The sequence below is a fragment of the Salmo salar genome, chromosome ssa15 (genome assembly GCF_905237065.1).
Source record: "Salmo salar chromosome ssa15, Ssal_v3.1, whole genome shotgun sequence".
NCBI lineage: Eukaryota > Metazoa > Chordata > Actinopteri > Salmoniformes > Salmonidae > Salmo > Salmo salar.
Genome location: NC_059456.1, coordinates 105,019,899 through 105,035,900, shown reverse-complemented (window position 1 = coordinate 105,035,900; position 16,002 = coordinate 105,019,899). Strand labels below are relative to the sequence as shown.

Below are 16,002 nucleotides of genomic sequence, written 5' to 3'. Positions count from 1 at the left end.
CAGAATGAACAGTAGAACCCAGTACAGACCCTAACTGGGTCTCTGGTCAGAATGAACAGTAGAACCCAGTACAGACCCTAACTGGGTCTCTGGTCAGAAATAGTGTAGGGAATAGGGTGTTATTTGAAATGGACACTATCTCTGGCCTGGATCGGTTCATGAAAGTCTGGTTCTTCACCAATCCTCCTGGCTGGGTTCATTAAAGTCGGGTTCTTCACCAATCCTCCTGGCTGGGTTCATTAATAAAGTCTGGTTCTTCACCAATCCTCCTGGCTGGGTTCATTAAAGTCTGGTTCTTCACCGTTCCTCCTGGCTGGGTTCATTAAAGTCTTAGCTGTTGGGGGGGTTCTTCACTGTTACTCCACTGTCTATCTGATTCTTCATCATTCCTCCACTGTCTATTTTATGTTCAGGGAGATTAACTAGCATCTCTCTTTACTCTCTCCCTCTCCCCTCTCTCCCTCTCCCCTCTCTCTCCCTCTCCCCTCTCTCTCTCCCTCTCCCCCTCTCTCTGTCCTCTCTCTCTCCCTCTCCCCTCTCTCCCTCCCCCTCTCTCTCTCCACAATGCTTTACTGAGGTGGGAAGATGAGCAGCACTCTGCAGAAAATAGACTGTCCAAGACAGTGGCTGTAGTGGTGGAGGCTGTAGTGGTGGAGGCTGTAGTGGTGGAGGCTGTAGTGGTGGACGCAGTAGTGGTGGACGCAGTAGTGGTGGAGGCTGTGGAACCTCTAGTGGTGGAGGCTGTAGTGGTGGCTGTAGTGGTGGAGGCTGTAGTTGTGGCTGTAGTGGTGGAGGCTGTGCAACCTCTATAGTGGTGGAGGCTATAGTGGTGGCTGTAGTGGTGGAGGCTGTAGTGGTGGAGGCTGTAGTGGTGGAGACTGTAGTGGTGGGGGCTGTAGTGGTGGAGGCTTTAGTGGTGGCTGTAGTGGTGGAGACTGTAGTGGTGGGGGCTGTAGTGGTGGAGGCTTTAGTGGTGGCTGTAGTGGTGGAGGCTGTAGTGGTGGAGACTGTAGTGGTGGCTGTAGTGGTGGATGCTGTGTTGGAGGCAGTAGTGGTGGAGGATGTAGTGGTGGAGACTGTAGTGGTGGAGGCTTTAGTGGTGGCTGTAGTGGTGGAGGCTGTAGTGGTGGAGGCTGTAGTGGTGGAGGCTTTAGTGGTGGCTGTAGTGGTGGAGGCTGTAGTGGTGGAGACTGTAGTGGTGGCTGTAGTGGTGGAGGCTGTGTTGGAGGCAGTAGTGGTGGAGGATGTAGTGGTGGAGACTGTAGTGGTGGAGGCTTTAGTGGTGGCTGTAGTGGTGGAGGCTGTAGTGGTGGAGGCTGTAGTGGTGGCTGTAGTGGTGGAGGCTGTGGTGGAGGCTGTAGTGGTGCAGGCAGTAGTGTTGGAGGCTGTAGTGGTGGAGGCTGTAGTTGTGGAGTCAGTGGTGGTGGCTGTAGTGGTGGTGGCTGTAGTGGTGGAGGCTGTAGTGGTGGAGGCAGTAGTGGTGGAGGCTGTAGTGGTGTAGGCTGTAGTGGTGGAGGCTGTAGTGGTGGAGGCAGTGGTGGTGGCTGTAGTGGTGGAGGCTGTAGTGGTGGAGGCTGTAGTGGTGGTGGCTGTAGTGGTGGAGGCTGTAGTGGTGGTGGCTGTAGTGGTGGAGGCAGTAGTGGCGGCTGTAGTGGTGGAGGCTGTAGTGGTGGAGGCTTTAGTGGTGGCTGTAATGGTGGAGGCAGTAGTGGTGGCTGTAGTGGTGGAGGCTGTAGTGGTGGTGGCTGTAGTGGTGAAGGCTGTAGTGGTGGAGGCTGTAGTGGTGGAGGCTGTAGTGGTGGTGGCTGTAGTGGTGGAGGCAGTAGTGGCGGCTGTAGTGGTGGAGGCTGTAGTGGTGGAGGCTTTAGTGGTGGCTGTAATGGTGGAGGCAGTAGTGGTGGCTGTAGTGGTGGAGGCTGTAGTGGTGGAGGCCCTAGTGGTGGCTGTAGTGGTGGAGGCAGTAGTGGTGGCTGTAGTAGTGGAGGCTGTAGTGGTGGAGGCTGTAGTGGTGTGGTGGGGCTGTAGTGGTGGCTGAAGTGATAGCTAGCTGAAAGTGGGTCCAAAGTTGCACCCTATTCCTTATATTGTGCATTGCTTTTGTCCAGAGCCCTTTCTATTGAATTGGGTGCCATTGGGGATGCATCCTGTGATGAGGGCGATGAGAGGTCATAAGAGTGAGGATTAGTTTGGAACATTGGAGAGATTAAAAAGGCACCCTGCTTTAAGCCCCCTGTCACCCTGAACAGCTGCTCAACTACATTCAGAGAGAGGGAGGGAGGAGACATAGAGAGAGGGAGGGGAGAGAGGGGAGAGAGAGGGAGGGGGAGAGAGGGAGGGCGGAGAGAGAGAGAGGGGAGAGAGAGAGAGGGAGGGGGAGAGAGGGAAGGGGAGGGGAGAGAGGGAGGGGGAGACATAGAGAGAGGAGGGGAGAGAGGGGAGAGAGAGGGAGGGGGAGAGAGGGAGGGGGAGAGAGAGAGGGGGAGAGAGAGAGAGGGAGGGGGAGAGAGGGAGGGGGAGAGAGAGAGAGGGGCCGGGGGAGAGAGAGAGTGGGGGGAGAGAGAGAGGGGGGGGGTGGGAGAGAGAGAGGGGAGAGAGAGCGAGAGAGAGAGAGAGAGAGGGGGAGGGTGAAAGAGAGAGGGGGAGGGAGAGAGAGTGAGAGAGGGGGAGAATAGATGGAGGGAGAGAGAGAGAAAGAGAGAGAGAGGGAGAGGTGGGAGAGAGAGGGGGAGAGCGAAAGCAAGGGGAGGGTGGCAGAGAGAGGAGGAGACAGAAGGGGGGAGAGAGAGAGAGGGAGAGAGAGAGAGAGAGGGGGGTGAAAGAGAGAGGGGGAGGGAGAGAGAGAGGGGGGAGGGTGAAAGAGAGAGGGGGAGGGAGAGAGAGTGAGAGAGGGGGAGAGATAGATGGAGGGAGAGAGAGAGAGAGAGAGAGAGAGGGAGAGGTGGGAGAGAGAGGGGGAGAGCGAAAGCAAGGGGAGGGTGGCAGAGAGAGGAGGAGACAGAGAGAGGGGGAAGAGAGAGAGGGAGAGAGAGAGAGAGAGAGAGAGAGGAGAGAGAGAGAGGGGGGAGGGTGAAAGAGAGAGGGGGAGGGAGAAAGAGCGAGAGAGGGGGAGAGATAGATGGATGGAGAGCGAGAGAGAGAGAAAGAGAGGAAAGCGATAGACAGTAAAAAAGGGTCAATCAAACGGAGAGGGAAAATGGTAACAACTGCCCTGTTGTCATGCTGCCCCATCGTCAGCCCATCAACATGCCCAAACTCTTATCCATATTCTCTGTTTAAGAAATGCTTTGAGGAAGCTCCACTTTGACACATCCGTCCAAAACATGACCTTTGCCTGAGAGGAACTTTTAAAGAGTGCATGACCCACCCTTCTTGTTTACAGCAAACTCAGCCAACACAGTCACACACCTTTGTTTGTGAAGCAGTGCTCCTCTCTGCTGATGAAGAGCCGGGGGAATCCTTGCAACACACCCGTGCCCCCGGCCTCTCTCTCACACAAACACGTACAAACACAAATACACTCAGGCACTAGCACTAGGCTGAGACGTGCTGTTGGTTGTAGTTCACACGGCCTGCACTGAAGGACTCTGTTCTGGTATGTTATTCTGTGCTTCACTCATGTGTCTCAATATGGCTATCCACTCCTCTCCTCTTCTCTCCTCTCCGCTCCTCTCCTCTTCTCTCCTCTCCGCTCCGCTCCTCTCCTCTCCTCTTCTCTTCTCTCCTCTCCTCTCCTCTCCTTTCCGCTCCTCTCCTCTCATCTTCTCTCGTCTCCTCTTCTCTCCTCTCCTCTTCTCTCGTCTCCTCTCCTCTTCTCTCGTCTCCCCTACTCTCCTCTCATCTACTCTCCTCTTCGCTCCTCTCCTCTTCTCTCCGCTCCTCACCGCGCCTCTCCTCTTCTCTACTCCTCTTCTCTCCTCTCCTCTTCTCTCCCCCTCTCTACTTTCCTCTCCTCTTCGCCTCTCCTCTTCTCTCCTCTCCGCTCCTCTTCTCTCCTCTCTTCTCCGCTCCTTTCCGCTCCTCTCATCTTCTCTCGTCTCGTCTCCTCAACTCTTCTCTCCTCTCCTCGTCTCTCGTCTCCTCTCCTCTTCTCTCTTCTCCCCTACTCTCCTCTCGTCTACTCTCCTCTTCTCTCCTCTCCGCTCCTCACCTCTTCTCTCCGCTCCTCGCCGCTCCTCTCCTCTTCTCTACTCCTCTTCTCTTCTCTCCTCTCCTCTTCTCTCCCCCTCTCTACTTTCATCTCCTCTCCTCTCCTCTCCTCTCCTCTACTCTCCTCTTCTCTCCTCTTCTCTCCATTCCTCTGCTCTGATCTCAGTTCAGTTCATTAGGCAACAAAATATATTTGTGTTGGGTCTTTCTCTCTCTCTCTCCCCCCTTTCTCTCCCCCCTGTCTCTCTTTCTAACTCTGTCTCTCTCTCAATTCAATTTCAATTCAATTCAAGGGCTGTATTGGCATGTGAAACATATGTTAACATTGCCAAAGCAAGTGAAGTAAATACTAAACAAAAGTAAAATAAACACTAATATTTCCAGTAAACATTACACTCAGAGAAGTTCCAAGAGAATAAAAACATTATTAATGTCATATTAAGTGCAAATAGTTAAAGTACAAAAGGGAAAATAAATAAACATAAATATGGGTGTAAATATGGTGTTTGTTCTTCACTGGTTGACCTTTTCTTGTGGCAACAGTTTGCAAATCTTGCTGCTGTGATGGAACACTGTGGTATTTCACCCAGTAGATATGGAAGTTTATCAAAATTGGATTTGTTTTCGAATTCTTTGTGGATCTGTTTAATCTGAGGGAAATATGTGTCTCTAATATGGTCATACATTTAGCAGGAGGTTAGGAAGTTCAGCTTTGTTTCCACCTCATTTTGTGGGCAGTGTGCACATAGCCTGCCTTCTCTTGAGAGCCAGGTCTGCCTACGGTGGCCTTTCTCAATACCAAGGCTATGCTCACTGAGTCTGTACATAGTCAAAGCTTTCCTTAAGTTTAGGTCAGTCACAGTGGTCAGGTATTCTGCCACTGCGTACTCTCTGTTTAGGGCCAAATAGCATTCTCGTTTGCTCAGTTTTTTGGTTAATTCTTTCCAATGTGTTAAGTAATTATCCTTTTGTTTTCTCATGATTTGGTTGGGTCTAATTGTGTTGCTGTCCAGGGGCTCTGTTTGGTCTGTTTGTGTTTGTGAACAGAGCCCCAGGACCAGCTTGCTTAGGGGGCTCTTCTCCAGGTTCATCTCTCTGTAGGTGATGGCTTTGTTAAGGAAGGTTTGGGAATCGCTTCCTTTTAGGTGGTTGTAGAATTTAATGTCTATTTTCTGGATTATGATAATTAGTGGGTATCGGCCTAATTCAGCTCTGCATGCATTATTTGGTGTTTTACGTTGTACACATGATATTTTTGCAGAATTCTGTATGCAGAGTCTCAATTTGGTATTTGTCCCATTTTGTGAATTCTTGGTTGGTGAGTGGAACCCAGACCTCACAACCATAAAGGGCAATGGGTCCTATAAAAGATTCAAATATTTTTAGCCAGGTCCTAATTGGTATGTCAAATTTTATGTTCCTTTTGATGGCATAGAAGGCCCTTCTTGCCTTGTCTCTCAGCTCGTTCACTGCTTTGTGGAAGTTACCTGTGGCGCTGATGTTTAGGCTGAGGTATGTATAGTTTCTAGCTGGAATTTGTATTTATGGTCCTGGCAACTGGACCTTTTTGGAACACCATTATTTTTGTCTTCCTGAGATTTACTGTCAGGGCCCAGGTCTGACAGAATCTGTGCAGAAGATCTAGGTGCTGCTGTAGACCCTCCTTGGTTGGTGACAGGAGCACCAGATCATCATCAAACAGTAGACATTTGACTTCAGATTCTAGTAGGGTGAGGCCGGGTGCTGCAGAATTTTCTAGTGCCCTCTCCAATTTGTTGAAGAGGGTGGGGCTTAAGCTGCATCCCTGTCTCACCCCACGGCCCTGTGGAACAAAATGTTTGTTTTTTGCCAATTTTAACCACGCACTTTGTGTTTGTGTACATGGATTTTATAATGGTCGTATGTTTTTCCCCCAACACCACTTTCCATCAATTTGTATAGCAGACCCTCATGCCAAATTGAGTCAAAAGCTTTTTTAAATCAACAAAGCATGAGAAGACTTTGCCTTTGTTTTGGTTTGTTTGTTTGTCAATTAGTGTATACAGGGTGAATACGTGGTCTGTCCTACGGTAATTTGGTAAAAAGCCAATTTGACATTTACTCAGTACATTGTTTTCACTAAGGAAATGTATGAGTCTGCTGTTAATGATAATGCAGAGGATTTTCCCAAGGTTGCTGTTGACGCATATCCCACGGTAGTTATTGGGGTCAAATTTTTCTCCACTTTTGTGGATTGGGGTGATCAGTCCTTGTTTCCAAATATTGGGGATAATGTTAAAAAGTTTAAGTATAGCCAATTGGAATTTGTGGTCTGTATATTTTATCATTTCACTGAGGATACCATCAACACCACAGGCCTTTTTGGGTTGGAGGGTTTGTATTTTGTCCTGTAGTTCATTCTCTCTCTCTCTCTCTCTCTCTCTCTCTCTCTCTCTCTCTCTCTCTCTCTCTCTCTCTCTTTCATCCCCCCTCTCTCTTTCTCTCCCAAACAGGTTACTACTACTACTACTCTCTCTCTCTCTCTATCTCTCTCTTTCACCCCCCCTCTCTTTCTCTCACAAACAGGTTACTACTCTCTCTCTCTTCTCTCTCTCTCTCTCTTTCACCCCCCCTCTCTCTTTCTCTCCCAAACAGGTTACTACTCTCTCTCTATCTCTCTCTTTCACCCCCTCTCTCTCTCTCTCTTTCTATCTCTCTCTTTCACCCCCTCTCTCTCTCTCTCTATCTCTCTCTTTCACCCCCCTCTCTCTTTCTCTCCCAAACAGGTTACTACTCTCTCTCTCATCTACTGTAGCCGTGACTGTATTGTTGTCACACCACAGCCAGACAGTGATAGTGACCCTCTATTCCCGCACGGCCAGCTGGGACAAATGTAATTGGATAAGATCCATGGCTCAAGCGTTTTAGCAAATTAAAAATAACCACTGAAATCTGATTGGTTTGGAACACTGACATTATCTCTGGAATGTAGGGACATGTACTCTGGTTTTAGTTGGAATCAATGGTGGATGTAACAACGAAAGCTAAGCTATGTGAACTGTATGCCAGTGAAAATATGCTTTCTGTGCAGTTTAGTTGAGTTTTCTTTTTTAGCTTTGTGCCGTGTGTGTGTGTGTGTGTGTGTGTGTGTGTGTGTGTGTGTGTGTGTGTGTGTGTGTGTGTGTGTGTGTGTGTGTGTGTGTGTGTTCACAGCACAATCACATGATGCATCACATGACTTATCCTCTGTCCATGTCCCCCTCTTCACTTTCTCCGTCTAAGTTATCTATTCAATCTCTCCCTCCCTCCCTCTCTCTCTCTGTCTCTCTTCATCTGCACCAACAAGTTCACAGTGTGTACACAGACACAGACAGACACAGTGTGCACACAGACAGTTTGTTGTGGTAGAGCTGAGTGCTTGTGTTTCAACAGTGGTACATTGGATTGTACTGAGAGTGGATCGGTAGAGTAGAGTAGAGTAGAGTAGAGTAGAGTAGAGTAGAGTAGAGTAGAGTAGAGTAGAGTGGAGTAGAGTAGAGTAGAGTAGAGTAGAGTGGAATAGAGTAGAGTAGAATAGAGTAGAATAGAGTAGAGTAGAGTAGAGTAGAGTGGAATAGAGTAGAGTAGAGTAGAGTGGAATAGAGTAGAGTAGAATAGAGTAGAGTAGAGTAGAGTAGAGTAGAGTAGAGTAGAGTAGAATATAGTAGAGTAGAGTAGAATAGAGTAGAGTGGAATAGAGTAGAGTAGAATAGAGTAGAGTAGAGTAGAGTAGAGTGGAATAGTGTAGAGTAGAGTAGAGTGGAATAGAGTAGAGTAGAATAGAATAGAGTAGAGTAGAGTAGAGTAGAGTAGAGTAGAGTAGAGTGGAATAGAGTAGAGTAGAATAGAATAGAGTAGAGTAGAGTAGAGTAGAGTAGAGTAGAGTAGAGTAGAGTAGAGACAATGTCAAGCTGAGCAGTACACAGTCAGTCAATCAGTGAGCCAGTCAGTCAGTCAATCAGTGAGCCAGTCAGTCAGTCAATCAGTGAGCCAGTCAGTCAGCCAGTTAATCAGTCAGTCAGTCAGTCAGTCAGCCAGTTAATCAGTCAGTCAGTCAGCCAGTTAATCAGTCAGTCAGCCAGTTAGTCAGTCAGTCAGTCAGACAGTTAGTCAGTCAGTGAGTCAGTCAGTCAGCCAGTTAATCAGTCAGTCAGTCAGTCAGTCAGTCAGCCAGTTAATCAGTCAGTCAGTGTGTATGTGCGTCAAGTAGTGAGGAGTACGTTCCTGTGTGTTCATGTCCATATGTGTGTTAATCTCTCTCTGTGTCTCTCTCTGTGTCTCTGTCTCTCTCTCTGTGTCTCTCTCTCTCTCTCTCTCTGTGTCTCTCTCTGTGTCTCTGTGTCTCTCTCTGTGTCTCTCTCTGTGTCTCTGTCTCTCTCTCTCTGTATCTCTCTCTGTGTCTCTGTCTCTCTCTCTGTGTCTCTCTCTGTGTCTCTCTCTGTGTCTCTCTCTCTCTCTGTGTCTCTCTCTGTATCTCTCTCTGTGTCTCTGTCTCTCTCTCTGTCTCTCTCTCTGTGTCTCTGTCTGTGTCTCTCTCTGTGTCTCTCTCTCTGTCTCTGTGTCTCTCTCTGTGTCTCTGTCTCTCTCTCTCTCTCTCTCTGTGTGTCTCTCTCTGTGTCTCTGTGTCTCTCTCTGTGTCTCTCTCTGTGTCTCTGTCTCTCTCTCTGTATCTCTCTCTGTGTCTCTCTCTGTGTCTCTGTCTCTCTCTCTGTATCTCTCTCTGTGTCTCTCTCTGTGTCTCTGTCTCTCTCTCTGTGTCTCTCTCTGTGTCTCTCTCTCTCTCTGTGTCTCTCTCTGTATCTCTCTCTGTGTCTCTGTCTCTCTCTCTGTCTCTCTCTCTGTGTCTCTGTCTGTGTCTCTCTTTGTGTCTCTGTCTCTCTCTCTGTGTCTCTCTCTGTGTCTCTGTCTCTCTCTCTGTCTCTCTCTCTGTGTCTCTCTCTGTGTCTCTCTCTGTGTCTCTCTCTGTGTCTCTGTCTCTCTCTCTGTCTCTCTCTCTGTGTCTCTGTCTCTCTCTTTCTCTCAGTACACAGGCCCTGTCCCGGGAGACAGCGAGTCTCCCATGGCTGTCAGCGAGATGTCGCCCAGCCGGGCTCAACGGCAGCCCAACACACAGAGACCTAACACATGCTGCTTCTGCTGGTGCTGCTGCTGTAGCTGCTCATGGTAGGTCCCTGTTCCCCCTCTTTCAAGTAGTATAGGGTACGACCCTGTTCCCCCTCTTTCAAGTAGTAGATGGTACGACCCTGTTCCCCCTCTTTCAAGTAGTATAGGGTACGACCCTGTTCCCCCTCTTTCAAGTAGTATAGGGTACGACCCTGTTCCCCCCTCTTTCAAGTAGTAGAGAGTACGACCCTGTTCCCCCTCTCTTTCAAGTAGTAGAGGGTACGACCCTGTCCACCCCCTCTTTCAAGTAGTAGAGGGGACGACCCTGTTCCCCCTCTTTCAAGTAGTAGGGGGTACGACCCTGTTCCCCCCTCTTTCAAGTAGTAGCGGGTACGACCCTGTTCCCCCTCTCTTTCAAGTAGTAGAGGGTACGACCCTGTTCCCCCTCTCTTTCAAGTAGTAGAGACTACGACCCTGTTCCCCCTCTCTTTCAAGTAGTAGAGGGTACGACCCTGTCCACCCCCTCTTTCAAGTTGTAGAGGGTACGACCCTGTTCCCCCTCTCTTTCAAGTAGTAGTGGGGTACGACCCTGTTCCCCCTCTCTTTCAAGTAGTATAGGGTACGACCCTGCCCCTGCCCCCCCCCCCCCTTCAAGCCATTTAGTTAGTGTCCTAGACTGTTTCTGTAAACATTCAGCAGAAGGACTAAAAGTGATTAAGTCTTCCTCGGGTCCCATGTGTGGCCTGAGGGGAACTGAAGACCTGATTCAGAGAGAGAGAGAGAGGAGAGGGAGAGAGAGGTGTGTGTGTGTGTGTGTGTGTGTGTGTGTGTGTGTGTGTGTGTGCACGTGTGTGTGTGTGTGTGTGCACGTGTGTGTATGCACGTGTGTGTGCGTGTGTATAAGTGCTGTGATGTAGTTTCACCACCTTGCAGTCTCACCGTTAGGAATGAAGAGGACATAGGTAGTAAATCCCTGGAGACACGCCTGGAGACCTTTCAAAACTGTGAAGATTGGTGAGTAACCTACACCCTAACCCCTACACCCTAACCCCTAACCCCTACACCCTAACCCCTACACCCTAACCCCTACACCCTAACCCCTACACCCTACACCCTAACCCCTACACCCTAACCCCTACACCCTACACCCTAACCCCTACACCTAACCCCTACACCCTAACCCCTACACCCTAACCCCTACACCCTAACCCCTACACCCTAACCCCTACACCCTAACCCCTACACCCTACACCCTAACCCCTACACCCTACACCCTAACCCCTACACCCTAACCCCTAACCCCTACACCCTAACCCCTACACCCTAACCCCTACACCCTACACCCTAACCCCTACACCCTAACCCCTACACCCTAACCCCTACACCCTACACCCTAACCCCTACACCCTAACCCCTACACCCTAACCCCTACACCCTACACCCTAACCCCTACACCCTAACCCCTACACCCTAACCCCTACACCCTAACCCCTACACCCTAACCCCTACACCCTAACCTCCTACACCCTAACCCCCTACACCCTAACCCCTACACCCTAACCCCTACACCCTAACCCCTAAACCCTACACCCTAACCCCTACACCCTAACCCCTACACCCTACACCCTAACACCCTACACCCTAACCCCTACACCCTAACCCCTACACCCTACACCCTAACCCCCTACACCCTAACCCCTAAACCCTAACCCCTACACCCTAACCCCTACACCCTACACCCTACACCCTAACCCCTACACCCTACACCCTAACCCCTACACCCTAACACCCTACACCCTAACCCCTACACCCTAACCCCTACACCCTACACCCTAACCCCTACACCCTAACCCCTAAACCCTAACCCCTACACCCTAACCCCTACACCCTACACCCTACACCCTAACCCCTACACCCTACACCCTAACCCCTACACCCTAACCCCTAAACCCTACACCCTAACCCCTACACCCTAACCCCCTACACCCTAACCCCCTACACCCTACACCCTAACCCCTACACCCTAACCCCTACACCCTAACCCCTAAACCCTACACCCTAACCCCTACACCCTAACCCCTACACCCTAACCCCTACACCCTAACCCCTAAACCCTACACCCTAACCCCTACACCCTAACCCCTACACCCTAACCCCTACACCCTAACCCCTAACCCCTACACCCTAACCCCTACACCCTAACCCCTAAACCCTACACCCTAACCCCTACACCCTAACCCCTACACCCTAACCCCTACACCCTAACCCCTACACCCTAACCCCTACACCCTAACCCCTACACCCTAACCCCTAACCCCTACACCCTAACCCTCTACACCCTAACCCTCTACACCCTAACCCCCTACACCCTACACCCTAACCCCTGCACCCTACACCCTAACCCCCTACACCCTAACCCCTGCACCCTACACCCTAACCCCTACACCCTAACCCCCTACACCCTAACCCCTGCACCCTACACCCTAACCCCCTACACCCTAACCCCTGCACCCTACACCCTAACCCCCTACACCCTAATCCCCTACACCCTACACCCTAACCCCCTACACCCTAACCCCTGCACCCTACCCCCTACACCCTACACCCTAACCCCCTACACCCTACACCCTAACCCCCTACACCCTACACCCTAACCCCCTACACCCTACCCCCCTACACCCTACACCCTAACCCCTACACCCTACACCCTAACCCCCTACACCCTACCCCCCTACACCCTACACCCCCTAACCCCCTACACCCTAACCCCCTACACCCTACACCCCCTAACCCCCTACACCCTAACAATGAAATCACAGATCATTTTAAAGGGAGCAGGAGAGAACTTATAAATTGCTTACAATAATTACAATAACTTTTCAGGCATCAAATTGAGGAAATGTCAGACTTTTTTCAAAAGTACTTAAAAAAAAACTCACCCCTGAGTTGCCCCCATGTTGAGGATCATCGTGGCGGATGTGTTGTTACCTACCGTTAACCACCTGGGGGTGGCCCGTCAGGAAGTCTAGGATCCAGTTGCGGAGGGAGGTGTTTAGTCCCAGGTTCCTTAGCTTAGGGATGAGCTTTGAGGGCACTATGGTGTGGAACGCTGAGCTGTAGTCAATCAATAGCATTCTCACATAGGTATTCCTTTTGTCCAGGTGTGGTATTTGGTATTTAATAGGATCTCCATTAGCTGTTGCAATAGCAGCATGCATAGTATTTATATCAGCCCTCTTGATTACAATTAAGAGCAAAACGTGCCGCTCTGTTCTGGGCCAGCTGCAGCTTATCTAGGTCTTTCCTTGCAGCACTGGACCACACGACTGGACAATAATCAAGACTAGACAAAACTAGAGCCTGCAGAACTTGCTTTTTGGAGTGTGTTGTCAAAAAAGCAGAGCATCTCTTTATTAAGGCTAGACCTTTACTCATCTTTACAACCATTGAATCTATATGTTTTGACCATGACAGTTTACAATCTAAGGTAAAGCAAAGTCATTTAGTCTCCTCAACTTGTTCAACAGCCACACCATTCATTACCAGATTCAGCTGAGGTCTAGCCCTTAAGGAATGATTTGTACTAAATACAATGCTCTTAGTTTTAGAGATGTTCAGGACCCGTTTATTACTGGCCAAGCCATTCCAAGACAGACTGCAACTCTTTGTTAAGGGTTTCAGTGACTTCATTAGCTGTGGTTGCTGATGCGTAAATGGTTGAATCATCAGCATACATGGACACACATGCTTTGTTTAATGCCAGTGGCAGGTCATTGGTAAAAATAGAAAAGAGTAGAGGGCCTAGAGAGCTGCCCTGCGGTACACCACACTTTACATGTTTGACATTAGAGAAGCTTCCATTAAAGAAAACCCTCGGATAGATAGATAGTGCTGAATCCACGATATGGCAGAGGTTGAAAAGCCATAACACATACGTTTTTTCAACAAAAAGTTATGGTCAATGATATCAAAGGATTGACTGAAATCTAACAGAACAGCTCCAACAATCTTCTTATTATTGATTTCTTTCAACCAATCATCAGTCATTTGTGTCAGTGCAGTACATGTTGAGTGCCCTTCTCTATAAGCAAGCTGAAAATCTGTTGTTAATTTGTTTACAGAGAAATAGCATTGTATTTGGTCAAACAATTTTTTCCAACAATTTGCTAAGAGTTGGCAGCAAGCTGATTTGTCTGCTGTTAGAACCAGTAAAGGCCGCTTTACCACTCTTGGGTAGCGGAAATACTTTGGCTTTTCTCCAGGCCTGAGGACAAACACCTTCTTCTAGGCTCAGATTAAAGATATGACAGATAGGAGTGGCTATAGAGTCAGCTACCATCCTCAGTAGCTTTCCATCTAAGTTGTCAATGCCAGGAGGTTTGTCATTATTGAACGATAACAATCATTTTTCCACCTCTCCAACACTAACTTTGTAATATTCTAACTTGCAATGCTTTTCTTTCATTATTTGTTTTTTTTATGCATTAATACAATTGCTCACTGTTCATTGTTGGCATTTCCTGCCTAAGTTTGCCCACTTTGCCAATTAAATAATCATTAAAGTAATTGGCAACATCAAATGGTTTTGTGATGAATAAGCAATCTGAATCGATGAAAGATGGAGTTGAATTTGTCTTTCTGCCCATAATTTCATTTAAAGTACTCCAAAGTTTTTTCCATCATTCTTTATATCATTGATCTTAGCTTCATAATACAGTTTATTCTTTTTTGTTGAGTTTAGTCACATAATTTCTCAATTTGCAGTAAGTAAGCCAGTCAGATGTGCAGCCAGACTTATTAGCCACTCCTTTTGCCCCATCTCTTTCAACCATACAGTCTTTCAAAATCCATGGAGCCTTAACAGTTGTAACAGTCGGTTTCTTTTAACAGGTGCTTGTTTATCAATAATTGTAAGGAGCAATTTCATAAATTCATCAAGTGCAGCATTGTCGGTGATCAGGCCTACCACTGTTGTGTAAGGGCAGTGTGGAGTGCAATAGAGATTGCATCATCTGATGATCTGTTGGTGCGGTATGCAAATTGGAGTGGGTCTAGGGTTTATGGGATAATGGTGTTGATATGAGCCATGACCAGCCTTTCAAAGCATTTCATGGCTACAGACGTGAGTGCTATGGGTCGGTAGTCATTTAGGCAGGTTACCTTAGTGTTCTTGGGCACAGGGACTATGGTGGTCTGCTTGAAACATGTTGGTATTACAGACTCAGACAGGGAGAGGTTGAAAATGTCAGTGAAGACACTTGCCAGTTGGTCAGCACATGCTCGGAGTACACGTCCTGGCAATCCGTCTGGCCCTGTGGCCTTGTGAATGTTGACCTGTTTAAAGGTCTTACTCACATCGGCTGCGGAGAGCGTGATCACACAGTCGTCCGGAACAGCTGATGCTCTCATGCATGTTTCAGTGTTACTTGCCTCAAAGCGAGCATAGAAGTTATTTAGCTCGTCTGGTAGGCTCGTGTCACTGGGCAGCTCTCGGCACACAATTTTGGACATCTGTCATGACACCGACCATGATAAAGGGTTAAACATGGATTTTAAGTCAACTCTGGAATTTTATTGAATATAGCTATGATTCCCCCTCCCCTATATCTTAATGTAATGACATGAAAAAAAAACAGCTGATTATTGTTAATTACTTATCAACGGCTGTAACAAGTTGTCCAGTGTAGGAAATCCTCACTGTTTCCCTAGTTCAGTGTTTCCCAAACTCGGTCCTGGGGTCCCTCTTGGGTGCACGTTTAGTTTTTGTCCCTAACACTACACAGCTGATTCAAATAACCTACCCATCAAGCTTTGATTATTTGAATCAGCTGTGTAGAGGTAGGGCAAAAAAACGAAATGTGCACCCAGGAGGGCCCCAGGACCGAGTTTGGGAAACACTGAACTAGTATATAGAAATATCCATATACCGATTGAGAGAATCCAGTGTATCTACTAATATGTCTGAATCTTCTCTAGGGGGAAGTAGTACGCTAGCCTAGCTACCTGCAGCTGACACTTTTGAGAAATAAGCGAGAGGAGAGAAAATATGGTTTCTTCTAACGAAAACCTCAAATCAAATTTTATTGGTCACATACACATGGTTAGCAGATGTTAGTGCGAGTGTAGCGAAATGCTTGTGCTTCTGGTTCCGACAGTGCAGTAATATCTAACAAGTAATCAAATAATTTCACAATGACTACCTTACACACACAAGTGTAAAGGAATTAATAAGAATATGTACATATAAATATATGGATGAGCGATTGCCGAACAGCATAGGCAGGATGCAGTAGATTGTATAAAATACAGTATATACATATGAGATGAGTAATGTAGGATATGTAAACATTATTAAAGTGACATTATTTAAAGTGACTAGTGATACCATTATTAAACCCATTTATTAAAGTGGCCAGTGATTTGAGTCTGTATGTTGGCAGCAGACTCTCTATGTTAGTGATGGCTGTTTAACAGTCTACTGGCCTTGAGATAGAAGCTGTTTTTCAGTCTCTCGATCCCAGCTTTGACGCACCTGTACTGACCTCGCCTTCTGGATGATAGCGGGGTGAACAGGCATTGGCTCAGGTGGTTGTTGGCCTTGATAATCATTTTGGCCTTCCTGTGACATCGGTTGGTGTAGGTGTCCTGGAGGGCAGGTAGTTTGCCCCCGGTGATGCGTTGTGCAGACCGCACTACCCTCTGGGGTGCGATCTGCAGTTGCCGTACCAGGCAGTG

The 16,002-nt window shown here is 48.2% G+C and overlaps 1 protein-coding gene across 10 annotated transcripts in view; it reads left to right on the top strand.

Moving 5' to 3' along the window:
• The window catches only part of LOC106591588 (regulator of G-protein signaling 17), an 86,225-nt gene that overhangs the window by 45,828 nt on the left and 24,395 nt on the right, over positions 1 to 16,002 (top strand). For 3 of the 10 annotated variants that reach the window (XR_006759373.1, XM_045696509.1, XM_045696506.1), the window contains exons 3-4: positions 9,195 to 9,327; positions 10,201 to 10,281. Coding sequence is in view for 9 of the 10 variants with exons in the window: in XM_045696509.1 (XP_045552465.1) it covers positions 9,195 to 9,327; positions 10,201 to 10,281 (214 nt within the window). In the remaining variant the exon portion in view is untranslated. Of the gene's footprint in view, positions 1 to 9,187; positions 9,328 to 10,200; positions 10,282 to 16,002 lie in introns of all 10 variants that reach the window. The other 7 variants (XM_045696513.1, XM_045696511.1, XM_045696514.1 and 4 more) reach the window with 3 other exon arrangements.